Genomic DNA, 13,923 nt, shown 5'->3' with positions numbered 1-13,923 from the left:
ACTTTATATATATATAGATCACCATGTGACCTATAGGTCACGGGTTCGAGCCGTAGAAGCAGCTATTAATGTTTGCATTAAGGTAGGCTGTCGACGTCACATCCCTAAAGGTGCGGCCCTTCCCCGGACCAGTGGCGGATTCAGGATTTTAATGTAATGGGTGCTCGACTGGTTTTAATTATGGTAAACACATAATATACGTATAATTGATACCGGATATCTGTATAAGCTTTGATGGATAGAGTTATCTGATATCCTATTGCTAATGAGAGAGAATACATATCCCATGAAATTAGTTAAGTGCGTGCACAAGAAAAAAAAAAAAAAATCTTTTAAAAAAGGGAAAAGGTAACAAGAATAAAAGGAAATAAGGAAAACCGCAAAAGCCGGACGGTTCGGGCTCAACTCTGTTGGGGGCGCGACTTTGGTTCTGGAGTTGCACTATCGTCGCATGTTGAGCTTGTAACATTTTAAAGATCACCCGCAAATAAAAGACGTAATGAATGGCCAAACCAATGATAAGAGTGAGTCTGAGCTCGGTTAATGGCTTAACGAGGAACCCACCTTCGGTTCCGAGCTTGCACTTATGAAGTAAAGAACGGAAATAAAGAGAGGATCTTCTAAAGGTAAAAAAAAATGCTTCAGTCAAGTTTTGATTGTCCGACATAAAGAGCTAAGAGTGACCTTAAACCCTCTCTCAAAACCAAAGCACCCAGCCCCAAGTTTTGCTCGTGGGTGCTTATTGTCATTATATAGCAAATTTCCAAGAATTTCATATAAAATATACCGTCTTGAACTCTTAAACAATGGGTGCTTCAGCACCCACTCTATTGAACGTGGATCCGTCCATGCCCCGGACCCTGCGTGAACACGGGATGCCTTGTGCACCGGGCTGACTCTTTTATATATATAGATCACCCATGTATACTCCTCATTGAGCGTGGCCGTCCCTTCTCCTTTGTTTTGACATATTGTAGCTATTTGGTAGTTGGAAAAAACATATGGCCAACTTCCCTGCTTACTGGTGTTGGCTTCCCCGGTGTTATATTTACTGGATTCCATAAGTATGTTATACTAGCCCTCACCCGGAAATGAGCTAAAAGGCGGTTATCACAGTGGACAAATTCTCTAACATGCTCCATATTTGTATTCATTCATTGGAAGGCAAGAGGTTGTGAGTTCGAGTCACCCCAAGAGCAAGGTGGGGAGTTCTTGGAGGGAGGGAGCCGAGGGTCTATCGGAAACAGTCTCTCTGCCCTAGGGTAGGGGTAAGGTCTGCGTACAAACTACCCTCCCCAGACCCCACTAGTGGGATTATACTGGGTTGTTGTTGTTGTTGTTGTTGTTCATTGGAAGGCAAACTCTGCGTTATTTGTTTTACAACAGCTATAACAACTACGTCCCTGTCTCAAATAAGTCGAGATCGGCTATATGAATTATTACCAACCATGTTACTCCATGTAAAACTCATCTCCGGCCAATATTATACAAGATAAGAATAAAAATTAAAATAAAAAGTTCTAGAAGTTCTTCCTTATATTGACACTTAATTTTTATTTAGCTAAATCTAATTTTTTTGAACCCTTTTAGGTGTTCGGATTGATAACAAAGCCTCTTGTAAGGTTCTTGTTGCCCTCATCACAAGATTTCAGCAGCATGATTTCTTCTAAACAATCGTTCGTATGCCCACTTCTCACCAACAAACAAGAACCTGAAGCTGAGATGGGAAATGTTGATTTTCGTCGACCAGCCAGTTTGAGCATGCTGCTGAAGAAACCTTCTCACACCATTCATTACTATTGGAGAAAGTTCGATGATGCTTTTATGCGGCCCTTATTCGGAGGCAGGGGATTTGTGCCAGATGCGCCGGAGTTATCTAAAGGCGGATGTGATCAATATTGACAGTCTAAAAGCAGCAGAGTTTCTTGAATTTCTGGTATATATGCTGTCAAGTACCTTACTAACTTCAGTGTCCAGTTCTTTAACTACGATATTCTGATATTGTAGATGATCACCCATTTTGCATCGTTAGTTACTTACATGGTTGTATATAGTACAATAGTTAAATGTGTAATTATGATTTAACAGGGCATTGTGCATAGATCTAGACTGTTTTAGGTTTGTGGATGAAGAGTTTTACTTGTGAATAGTTCAAAAGCGAAAACATTATCAATGGTTATTGTGGCTTGCATTTTTATGTTAGTCCGTGTTTGATGCTTACACTGTTGCCCTATGATCTAAATCTACTTGATATGTTAAAGGGATGATAGGTATAGGATAAGGGTTAATTTCACCCATGGTTATCCAACTTATCATTTATTTTACAAAAGTCACTTATCTATTTTTCATCAGTCACTCAACTTTATCTTTGTAACTTGAAAGTTATTCTAGTTCAAAGCCTATAAAATATCCAATAAAAAATATGACATGGCATTACATTTAACTAAAAAATCTAACAATAATGCCATATAAGCTAAAATAGACCATATCTAAGTTAGACCCATTTCTTCCTCAGCCCGATTTCGGTCGGTTTTTTGAATATTAGTTTTAATTTATTTATATGAAAACTGACCGAAATCGGTTAGTTTCTTAAAAAATAAATTTTGCGGGATTCTAAAATAGTTTCTCGCATTTTTGCGCCAAAAAAAAAAAATGACCGAAGTCGGTCGGTTTCGTAAAAAAAAATAATAATAATAATTTTTTTGGAAAACCGACCGATTTCAATCTCACATAACATATAAAGGTATCACTAACATACAAGAACAACAAGCTAATAAGAATATATTTTTCACAAACTACTATTCTATTAAAGTCAAAATATTGGTAAAAACACCCATAATGAAATTGCATAGTAGAAGTTCACTACTAAAAATTCTGCCAAAACCGACCGAAAAACCGACCGAAGTCGGTCGGTTTTCCAAAATATTTTATTTTTTAATTTTTTTTTTACGAAACCAACCGATTTTGGTGCAAAAATGTAGGAAACTATTTTTAGAATCCCGCGAAATTTATTTTTTAAGAAGCCGACCGAAATCGGTCGGTTTTTCATATAAAATAAATTAAAACTAATATTCAAAAAAATGACCGAAATCGGGCTGAGAAAGAAATGAGTTTAACTTATATATGATCTATTTAAGCTTATGTGGCATTATTGTTATATTGTTTTAATTAAATGTAATGCCATGTCATATTTTTTATTGGATATTTTATAGGTTTTGAACTAGAATGACTTTTAAGTTACAAATGTAAAGTTAAGTGACTTTTAAGTGATGAAAAATAGATAAGTGACTTTTGTGAAATAAATGATAAGTTAGATGACGTTCAGTGAAATTAACCCGTATAGAGGAAGCGTCGAATCTAACAGAACTTTCCAAAATGTGAGTAAAAAAATCACTTGTACACGTTAGGATTTGAGAATTGAGAGTCGTGCCTTACCTTGGTGGTTAGGGTGCACTAACCAGTTTTGTAAGAGCGATTTACTACCAAGTTGTATTATTGGGAATAACAAGAGCATCTCGTAATACTCAATGTGATAGTGGTACTATTAGAGTTAGCTTCATCTCATATCGAGCAAGTGTCGTGGTCAAGTGGGGTGACAGACGGCAACGAAAATGCTATTGATTCAAGTGGGTGAGAGTGACGCTCAAGTGTACATCGGACGAGAGAGTGAGGTATGAACATGTTATCTCTCATCAGCCTTGGTATACCGTCCACTAAAACTTGGACATATAAGAAAAACATATTACGAGTATAGTATATTCTTAGAAACTGCGAAGACAGGGGATGTTCATTTATTTATGCTTTGACATTTGTATTTCGAGCGACTCCTAGTATTTCATGAATGGACTTTTAGTACTAATATTTTCGAAAGAACAACATCAATTATATGAAAGTTCTTCGAAAATTAAGAAAACATAACTTGAAGATGAACACATCTCAGTGACACTTTCTTATTTTTATTTTAAACCTTTGTTACTCCTTTTTTTTCATTTTTAACTTGAATTATGAAGGACAATATACCTTTCCATATTATATGGACTCCCAATTTCCTAAAAGAAGAGATATTACACCATATATCTAGAAAACAATGTTACATGCCTAAAGCTCTTGCAATCTGTACACCTACTTCAACTGCAAATTTTTTTGCATGCTTAAAGTAGAGAATGTTTGCACATTAGCATTGGGAAGGCGAGAATAATCAAAAAGTCGAACAACCTCGAATCTCTCACACACATAGAATGGAGAAAAAACTTTATTCATTCTCGATGTTTGCGTTAAACTAATAAATATATGACATACGCCTTTGAAACAAACTTTTATCACTTAAAAATTAATCGATATTTAGATTTTCTTTATTTTTATATATTATTGATTAAAATATATATTTGAACATATCATTAAACGTAATGGGCGTTTGGTCTAGTGGTATGATTCTCGCTTTGGGTGCGAGAGGTCCCGAGTTCGATTCTCGGAACGCCCCTCAATAGTTTTGTTATCATTTTTTCATGCCCTTTTTTCACTTTTATTTGGAGCTAATATGGTCCTTATTTTAATACAAAATAAAAAAATTCAGTTGTATAACTTGTTTCATCATTTTTATAAAAACTTAAAATTTTCAGTTGTATAACTTGTTTCAACAGTTTGGATTTTGTTTCCATTTTTATATTGCTCAAATCAGTCAATCTTTAGTAAAATATAACTAAAATGGAAAATCTAATTCTTCCTTTTCAGGATTAACAATGTAAAGTATAAAATATATGTGCTGAAATTTCATCCAAATATGAAATAATTCTTATCTGAAAAAATGATAAACGAAATTTGCTTTGCTTATTAGAAAATATGAAAATTATCTTAAGAAATATTTAAAAAGATAGAGCGACATAGATTACATTATGATGTTAATGAAAAAGAGAAAAAGTGAATAAACTCGATAGAGGGAAAAAAAAGAGGACTTTAAATGATTAAAAATGTGTTAATTAAACATTTCATGACATTAGTGCAAAACTAGTTTTCTTTCAAATAGAAGTTTTGCAAATTAATTAATGATGAAAATTACAAAGACATAATATATTTTTGCAAAAAAGCGCATAAAAATTATAATGTTTGGTGCATATGCTACTAAGAAAATATTCCAATCATTTCACTACACTCTATTCAACTCTGGGAAATATTCAACACACGAGGGAAACAACACATATCCCGAGAATACTATCGGATCGCCCTGGATAGTGGAACTACTCAACAAAAGAAAGAAAAATATAAGGAAACATAGCAATCAGCAGGGTCGAGGTCCCTACAGGTCGAAGCCAAGGACACCATTACGGATCCGAAAATGGTCGAAGCTGCAGGATCGACCATAAAGGATCTCGATCTCATCCAGCTAGGTCAAAGCGACCCTAGAAAAAAGGCCTACATCGGTTGCAAACTCAAAGACCCAGGTAAATTTAGTCAATTCTTAGTAGCTAACGTAGATTTGTTTGCCTTTAGACATGCAGATATGCCAGGCATCCCCAAAAATATAGCCACACACATGTTAAATGTCGACCCTACCACCCTCAGTAAGGCAAGTTCGGCGAAAGTTCAACCCCACCATCATCGAGGCCGTCCAAGAGGAAGTGTAGAAATTGTTGGCCAATGGCTCTATTAGGGAGTCAAAGTACCCCAAGTGGATTTCTAACGCAGTAATGATAAAAAGAAGAACGGGAAGTGGAGAATGTGCGTGGACTTCACCGATATGAAGAAAGCTTATCCGAAGGATTCATTCACATTATCGCACATCGATCAACTTATCGATGCCACAACTGGACATGAGCTTCTGAGCTTCCTGGACGCTTACTCAGGCTACAACCAAATACTCATGGAAGAAGATGAACAGGAAAAAACTACATTCATCACTCATAGGGGAACGTACTGCTACAAGGTCATGCCATTCAGGTTGAAGAGTGTGGGGGCTACCTATCAAAGGCTGGTAACAAAGATGTTCAAAGATCAGCTCGGCAAAACCATAAAGGTATACATTGATGACATGTTGGTTAAATCCTTAAGGGCTGGGGATCACATCGACCATCAGAAGGAAGCATTCGAGATATTGAGGAAATACGAAATGAAACTGAACCCCATGAAATGCGCATTTGGCGTGACTTGGGGTAAGTTTATGGGTTTCCTCGTATCACAGCGTGTAATCGAGGTCAACCTAGATCATATTAAGGCTATCGACCGGATATCAGAACACCTAACCACCAAGAAACAAATTCAAAGACTGACGGGTCGAATCACTGCCCTGTCCAAATTCATCTCGAGATCGTCCGACAGGTGCCACAGGTTCTTCAACGTACTAAAAAGGATAACGGCCTTGAATGGACGCCCGAATGTATACAAGCGCTAAAGGAACTCAAGGAATACCTGTCATCGCCACTCTTGCTCTCTAAGCCCGAGCCTGGGAAATGTCTCCTCATCTACCTTAGTGTTTCAGAAGTAGCAGTAAGTGCAGTCCTGGTTCGAGAAGAAAAATACACAATCTCCAATTTATTATATCAGTAAAACACTTATCGACACCGAGACGAGGTATCCTTACCTCGAGAAACTGGCCATGACCCTTGTCGTAGCTTCAAGAAAGCTCAGGCCATACTTCCAGTGCCATCCAATCTCGATCGTCACCATGTTTACTTTAAGGAGCATATTGCACAAAGTCGAGCTGTCGGGGAGGCTGGCCAAATGGGAAATTAAATTAAGTAAGCGCGACATCACTTACAAGCCTCTCACAACGATAAAATCACAAATGCTCGCTGACTTTGTTGCGGACTTTAGTGCCAAGGTAATGCACGAGGCTGAGAAGGAAGCCACTAGAGCTTCTCACGTGACTCAAGACCTCTGGGTCCTGCATAATTATGGTGCATCCAATGCATGCGGATATAGACTAGGACTCGTGCTCGAAATCCCCAATGGCGAAGTTGTTCGCCAATCTATAAGGTGCCTAGATATGACTAACAATGAGACCGAGTATGAAGCCGTAATTACAGGATTGAGGCTAGCACTCGAATATGGGGAGAGACACCTAAGGCTACGTTGTGACTCCCAACTCGTCGTCAACCAAGTTATTGGGACTTTCCAGATCAAAGAGCAAAGGTTGCAGAAGTACCTGTCTCAGATATGAAAACTGTTACCCAAGTGTGATGAATGCCAGCTCGATCAGATTCAACAAACTCAAAACGTCGAGACGGACGGCCTCGCAAAACTAGTCATTGTAACAAAAAGCATAACTCCCAGGAAATGAGTGTGGTAAATCTCATCAGCTCATCCCTAGATCACGTCGAGGTAAAATCTGTAAACCTAACCTGGGACTGGCGCAACTGCATTATATTCTATTTGCAAGACGGTGCTCTCCCAAATGATAAAAAGGAAGCCATGGAGTTGAGAATGCAAGCGACAAGGTACAACCTCCTTAGCAACAAGTTGTAAAAGAGAACATACGGTGGCCCCTTAGCAAAGTTCTTGGGACCAAATCAGACTCAATGCATCCTCAAGAAAGTCCACGAAGGCCATTGCGATAGTCACTCCAGTGATCGAGCACTTGTTAGGTGCCTCATACGGGCATGATACTATTCGCCTACCATGAAGAAAGACGCCTTGGAATTCGTAAATAAGTGTGGATAATGCCAAAAGTATGCCCCAATAATCCACCAAGCGGGCGAACACCTTCATTGTGTCATTTTGCCACGGTCGTTTATCAAATGGGAGATGGACATTGTGGGACCGCTTTCGTCGGGACAAGGTAATGTTAAATTCCTTTTAGTTTTGACTGACTACTTCTCTAAATGGGTGAAAACAGGCGCATTCGCCCAAATTCTCGAACAAGAAGTGATCACCTTTATATGGAAGAAGATCATATGCCGATTTGGCCCGCCTAAAGAAATAAGATGTGACAACGACCCAATTCACGGGAAGAAAAACCACCAAGTTTTTTGAAAAATGGAACATTAAAAGGATACTCTCGACCCCTTACCACCCAGCGGGCAACAGGTAAGCAGAATCCTCCAACAAATCAATATTGAACATCATGTAGAAGAGACTCAAAGATGCTAAGGAACTATGGCCGGAGACAATCCTAAGAATGTTGTGGGCACATAGGACGACCCTAAAAACAAGCACAGGAGAAGCACCTTACTCCTTAATCTATGGGACTGAAGCATTCATATCAGTTGAAGCAGGATAACCCATCCTAAGATACACCAACAGGAGCTGCAACAACAATGACAATAATAGAAAACAAGACCTCGATGAAGTCGAAGAGACATAGCGTATATAAGAATGACCGCATAAAAACAAAAAGCAGAATGCTACTACAACAGAAAGGCCAAGGAATGGTTACTCAAGATTGGGGACTATGTGCTGAAAGCCAAAACCCAATCAGGAAGAGATCCTCAAGAAAGGAAATTAGAAGCCAATTGGGACGGACCATACAAAATCATAGGCAAGGCAGACAAGGGTTCATTCCAACTAAAGACATTGGAAGGAAATCTCTTACCAAACAATTGGAACATCCGTCACCTCAAGTACTTCAACTTCTGAAAAATAAGAAATGCCCCGTAAGTTGTACTCTTTTTCCCTCACTCAAGTTTTGTCCCAACAGGATTTTCTCAAGGAGGTTTTTAACGAGGCAACGAACGAGACATTTCGAGTTGAAGTAAGCAAGAACAACCATATTTCATTGCCCGACTTCTTAAGAATCTCCGAGTCGAACAATGAAGGAACTAAATATATCGGGATTGGGACTGGAATGCCAGCTAGCACCCAAAACTTGTAATTTTCTCCAAAAATACCTCAGGGCGAAATGATTTAATTGATATAATGCTGTTGAAATAAATAAGATACTCGTTTATTGAAATTGCTCTCCTAAGTCTCCCAACTAAGAGGTATGATTCGAATAACTCGAACAAAACTCCTCGGCCCTCAACCACATCTCAACTTAGAGATACACTCGACTAGTTCAAACAAAACCCTTTGGCCCCTGGCCACATCTTAACTAAGAGGTAGGTTCGACCAGCTCAAACAAAACCCTTCAGCCCCTAGGTACATATTAAATAAGAGGTAGGTTCGACCAGTTCAAACAAAACCCTTCGGCCCTTGGCCATGTCTTAATTTGAAGGTACATTTGACCAGCTCGAACAAAACCCTTCGGCCCCAGGCCATGTTTAACCAAAGAAGAAGTATTTTCGACCAGCTCAAACAAAATCCCCTCGGCTTATGGCCACATCACTCCTACATAAAAGGCATGCACTTAATCCGCTTGAGTAGAACTCCTCAGCCCCATGACCATCGCAACCCAAAAGGCAATAGCAAAGTAGATATGCACAGAAGTAAATCACACAATCACAAAAAAAATATGCAAAGATAAAATATGTACGTATGAAACAAAAGCTAACTTTTATATTCAGATAAGGGTCTTCAAGAAGGTGCATGAAAATGCCAGCAAAAAAAGGACAAAGTATAAAGTACAAAAGCTAAATGAAAACAAGAACATAATATCTAATGATCATCACCGCCTTGATCTCCATTATCCCCCTCAACCCGGCTGTAAGCAGAGTCGCTCCAGGCACTATCTTCAAGCTGGTTGAAGCCTTCCTCATCATCGTCCTCCGCATCAGGCTGAGGCGTGTCTGGGTTGTAACCGCAGGCTAGCCGAGCTCCACAAGCTTTAGCTCGAGCTTCATCTAAATCTATCTCAAAGACGAAAATCGTCTAACCCAATTCTCAAACCACCTCTACTCGAGCGTCATCAAGGATCCATTCCTCTTACTGCTCCCGTGGAATGGACGAAACTCAGAGGCATGATAAATGGAGGGACGTTTGAGCAGTTTAGCATTCTCGCCCTCCATATCAGAAATCCACTCTTGCAGCTCGGTGTTCTCTTTCTCCAACTTACCAATTCTCTCCTCGAGCCTAGTCTCCTTAGCTTCAGTTGTCGACCGAACATTGTCCCGATCAGCATGAATGCTTTTATTCGCCAACTCTAAAAGAGCAGCCCTTTTTCGAGTTTCCCTTCAGGCGGACTCCGCTTCCTCTATCAGCTGTTGCTTACTAGGACCTCCCCCTTGAGCCCGTACACTTCAAACTGGAGCTCATCTAACTAATCTTGCAGTTGATCAACCCGACTCTAGAGGTCACAGCACTGGGCTTCTACGCCACTACTCAGCTCGAGAGCCTCCTCTTTTTACTTCAACGCCCCCTCGAGAGAGCTGAACCGCTCCACATATGCGAGCAACTCCTCGTCCTTCTTTCTCAGTTCCTCCCTCAGGGCAGGCACATCGCCCCCTCATGGAGCCGCGTCTTAGCCTCCTTATATCGCCTTCTGAACTCCTATTTACTTCGACCGTATTTCTAGTAGACCTCCTTCCGCCTTTTCTCTCTCTGCACGCTCTCAATCTCTAGGATAACTGTCTACAAGTAAGAGGAAAAAGAGTAAGTAAGTAAAAACTCGAAAGCGAGCCAAAGCAAAAAATAAGAAGAAGAGAAAAGAAGTAAATGAAATGATTTACCCTAAGAGCAAGGCCAACGATGCTCTTGGAAAGAGTACTATCACTCAGCTCTTCGAGAGTCCCGTGCTCGACATCAAAGCAGAAAGAGCTAAACGCATGAACCACGTCCTCAGTGTTCTTGAGCAAATCATGATTTTCTACGATCGTGATAGTCTGTGATCCCCCCTCCACTCTGACTTCAATATGAGTTGTCCCACTGTCAATCATCTCGTGATCTTTAGGGTCGAGGTCGGAATCAGATTCATCACCAAAAAGCTCAGCTCGATCCTCGACCTGCTCGGTGTGCATATTGTCTTTCCTCTTGTCATCAGGGGAAGCTTCCCGAGTTGGTCCAAAAGTCGAAGTCTCCCCATATCCGGGACGTGCGGGACATCATCAACAACATTCACAACTGCCTCATCCCCGTCGAGTAGAAGGGAAGCAGCAACATCAAATCCCTCCAACCTAGGCATCTCTGAGGCCATCCCTACACCTCCACCGGCCAATGTCACCACAATATCTTGCACCACGACCTGGGGAGAGACTTCTGATAGTTAACCACCACTGGTACACCAGCTCCCCCATCTACGACCTTCATTTTTGTGGGCCTCAGGTCCACGTCACGTAGAGAAACCTCCTCGTCTTCAACACATAAGGGAGCCAAAGGAAGAATGGGCATATCTGACGAAATGGGGGCAGGAGTACTGGAAGCAACACCCCTACTTCTCCTGAAAGAAGGCGTCGACGCCAAGTTCCTTTTAGTAACTTCCTTGGCGGGGCCTGGAAAGAAATATAAAAGTGAGCATAATAAAATCGGTGATTACAAGCACAACACCATCTAAAAATGATGTTACATTTCGGAGGGGGAGCCAGTTTGTACTTCTGCTAAAAACTCGACAATTCACGGATCCCCGCAGTGCAAGGAAGGACCCGCTTGACCTAGTCAGTGAGGTGCGTCACCATTGGAGGCTCTGAGTAGTAGCTGCAAAAAGATAAAAGTTATTCCACAGAGTTAAAACGCACAATCGTATGAAGAAATGCAGACAAGAAAAAACACTTACGAGCGTGGTTCCAAGCCTCTAGAAAGTCTGTGGTGTCGGCCACAAAGAACTCAGTCTTGACGAAAAAGAAGTCGAACCAAAATTGTCGACTACCCTTTTCATCCGTCTTGACGACCAGGGATTTACTTCCATGGTGGCGAATGTTCAACATCGTCCCACGATAAAAAGTAGGCATGAACAAATGTACGAGATATCGTAGAGTGATCTCGACATTGGTCAACTCTATGAATTTGGATAATGTCTTGACCACCTTGTAAACTAAGGGCGCAAGTTGGAGCGGGCAGACCTGGTAGTGGTGGCAAAACTTCTCCACCAAATGGGGAAAAGGAAAAGAGTAGCTAATGGTGAAGGGGTACGCGTAAAGGGCGCAGTAACTTGGACAGTGGGTGTACATTTCGTCCTTGCCCGCGGGTACGAGCTCTACTTGGTCAGCAATGCAGAACTTAGCCTTTAACTCCGCCAAGCATTTAACCATTAACGAAGATCAGAAACCCTCTTCCATCGCCTTCGGCTGCAAGTCTGGTTTCGCGTCGGGGTTGCGAGGAATAATTTCTTCTACTAAGGGAAGAACATATGCTTCAACAGCAGTGGAGGCGTCTCCTCTGCGAAGGGAGGCCACAACCACCACTGGAGTAGCCTGAATCTCTTCATTCGCGCTAGAAACTTCCCCACCACGAACATCAGAAGGCGAGTTAGACATGATTGTGAAATTCAGGGAATTTATGAAGGGAAAAAGCTAAGAAAATGGAGGAAAACTTTAGGAATGATGAGCATAGAAGGATATTTTGAGAGGGATATGAAGAAAACTTAAGCAATGGAAGTAAAGAAAGAGTTTGAATTGCGGTGATCATCCTTCTTTTTAAAGGAGGGACCTTGGGATTCGAAGCGACTCGTCATGATTACAGCCACATGTGAAATGGCAGAATCAATCCTCAAGCTACACGTGTCCTGACGCGACGCATCGAAAACCGACGTCATCATGACGAATGATATCCCATCCCATCTACGTCAAATTTATTTCTGAAGATCGCCCGGGTAAATCAATGCGACAAGAGTTCGAAATATGCAGACTGCCTCTGATGACGACCACGACCATTGATATCCGCTTATCAAGCCCGTCAAGGAGGACGACCTCGGCAAGTGGAGGGACTAACTGTATGGGCAAAAAACTCCATTTATGTGTTTGACCCGGTCAGCGGTGATAAAAAGCCTTTGAAGGTTGTGATGAGTTAGTCTGACCCCAAAATGTCGAGGTCAGGCGAGAAAGATGAATCATAGTCGATGTCGAAATGGCTTAGTAGAAGACAAGGACAAGGGCGAGCACCCGCTTTCGGTACGAATGACGACCAACTTAGGATTTAGATTCCCTATATAATATTCTAATGAATATTCTTTTCTGTTGTACTGCCTAGGATTTTGTGTCCCGTGTATCCTTATGAATAGGAAGAGATGTAGTTCAAGAAAGGGATCATACCTTTTTTGTAAAGAATATCATTGACATTCTCTATGCAAGATTATCTCTTTATTGAATAGAAATAATGACTAACTTTATACTTCCTTTTTCTACTATCATTCGTTCTCGATCCAAGAAGAATCGGAATATTCAATTGCTTGTCACCATCCATCATTGTCAGAAAATATCTTTGAAGATCTAACCCTTATCGAGTAAAATTTGTCTCATTTATTATTCAAAAGCCATTTATTATCATTTATTGCTATTATTTATATTTATAAGCTTTTATTGCTCATCATTGTTCCTAGATAATCTTTTCGTACTCACCCAAAAAGTGCTAGATTCGCTACTGAATATTGATATTGACTATGATTAACCCTATTTTTCTATAAATCTAATTGTATAAAAACGTAGATCTAATTTTTAGGTCATACACGCCGCGTGCCTCGAACTGGTTTTTTTCATATTGAAAACTCTTATTATATCTTTTATTGTTAATAGTGTGTTTTAAATATTGTTGTTTTTTGTTCTTATGAGTGTTACTATTCTAATATTTTTCCAACAATTTAAGAGTTGATAATTCAAGAATAACTAGTGTAAAACTTTAAAAATTGAGTGGTTTATCTTGAAGGAATGCAATGGTTACTCAGTGGTTGGCAATTATTTTTAAAACATGGTTGGCAAACTCTATATCCAAATTTATGCAGATGGGGAATTTGGATATTCTAGCTCAATTTTATCTCTGCTGGAATTTGAATCATGGTCTCCAAAATTTTTCATCACTTGATTAACCATTATATCACACCCTTAAATGGATAAACAAAAAATATCATAAAAGTGGTAGGACAATTTATCGACTGTACATATTTTAAATTTATAAATTACCCAATTTTTG

The 13,923-nt window shown here is 40.0% G+C and overlaps 2 protein-coding genes and 1 non-coding gene across 5 annotated transcripts in view; all 3 read left to right on the top strand.

Moving 5' to 3' along the window:
- LOC107779045 (sodium/hydrogen exchanger 1) overlaps positions 1-2,218 on the top strand; it is a 175,000-nt gene extending 172,782 nt beyond the window's left edge. For all 3 annotated transcript variants that reach the window (XM_075233888.1, XM_016599388.2, XM_016599390.2), the window contains one exon: positions 1,591-2,218. In XM_075233888.1, coding sequence (XP_075089989.1) covers positions 1,591-1,902 — 312 coding nt within the window. In that variant the 3' untranslated portion in view covers positions 1,903-2,218. The remainder of the gene's footprint in view (positions 1-1,590) is intronic.
- A 2,190-nt stretch (positions 2,219-4,408) lies between these two features.
- On the top strand, positions 4,409-4,480 carry TRNAP-UGG (transfer RNA proline (anticodon UGG)). The gene has a single exon. It is a non-coding gene; the product is annotated as a tRNA-Pro (tRNA).
- A 2,298-nt stretch (positions 4,481-6,778) lies between these two features.
- On the top strand, positions 6,779-7,153 carry LOC142171661 (uncharacterized). The gene has a single exon (XM_075235349.1). The coding sequence runs from the start codon at positions 6,779-6,781 to the stop codon at positions 7,151-7,153; it is 375 nt and encodes a 124-aa protein (XP_075091450.1).
- The last annotated feature ends 6,770 nt before the right edge of the window (positions 7,154-13,923 follow it).

Source organism: Nicotiana tabacum, chromosome 17, assembly GCF_000715075.1.
Source record: "Nicotiana tabacum cultivar K326 chromosome 17, ASM71507v2, whole genome shotgun sequence".
In the NCBI taxonomy this organism is placed as follows: Eukaryota; Viridiplantae; Streptophyta; class Magnoliopsida; order Solanales; family Solanaceae; genus Nicotiana; species Nicotiana tabacum.
Note: the sequence above shows the minus strand (reverse complement) of the source record. Positions and strands in the feature narration are given on the sequence as shown.

Coding starts and splice junctions, on each gene's coding strand:
- LOC142171661 (XM_075235349.1), top strand. CDS start 6,779: ATGCTCGCTGACTTTGTTGCGGACTTTAGTGCCAAGGTAATGCACGAG.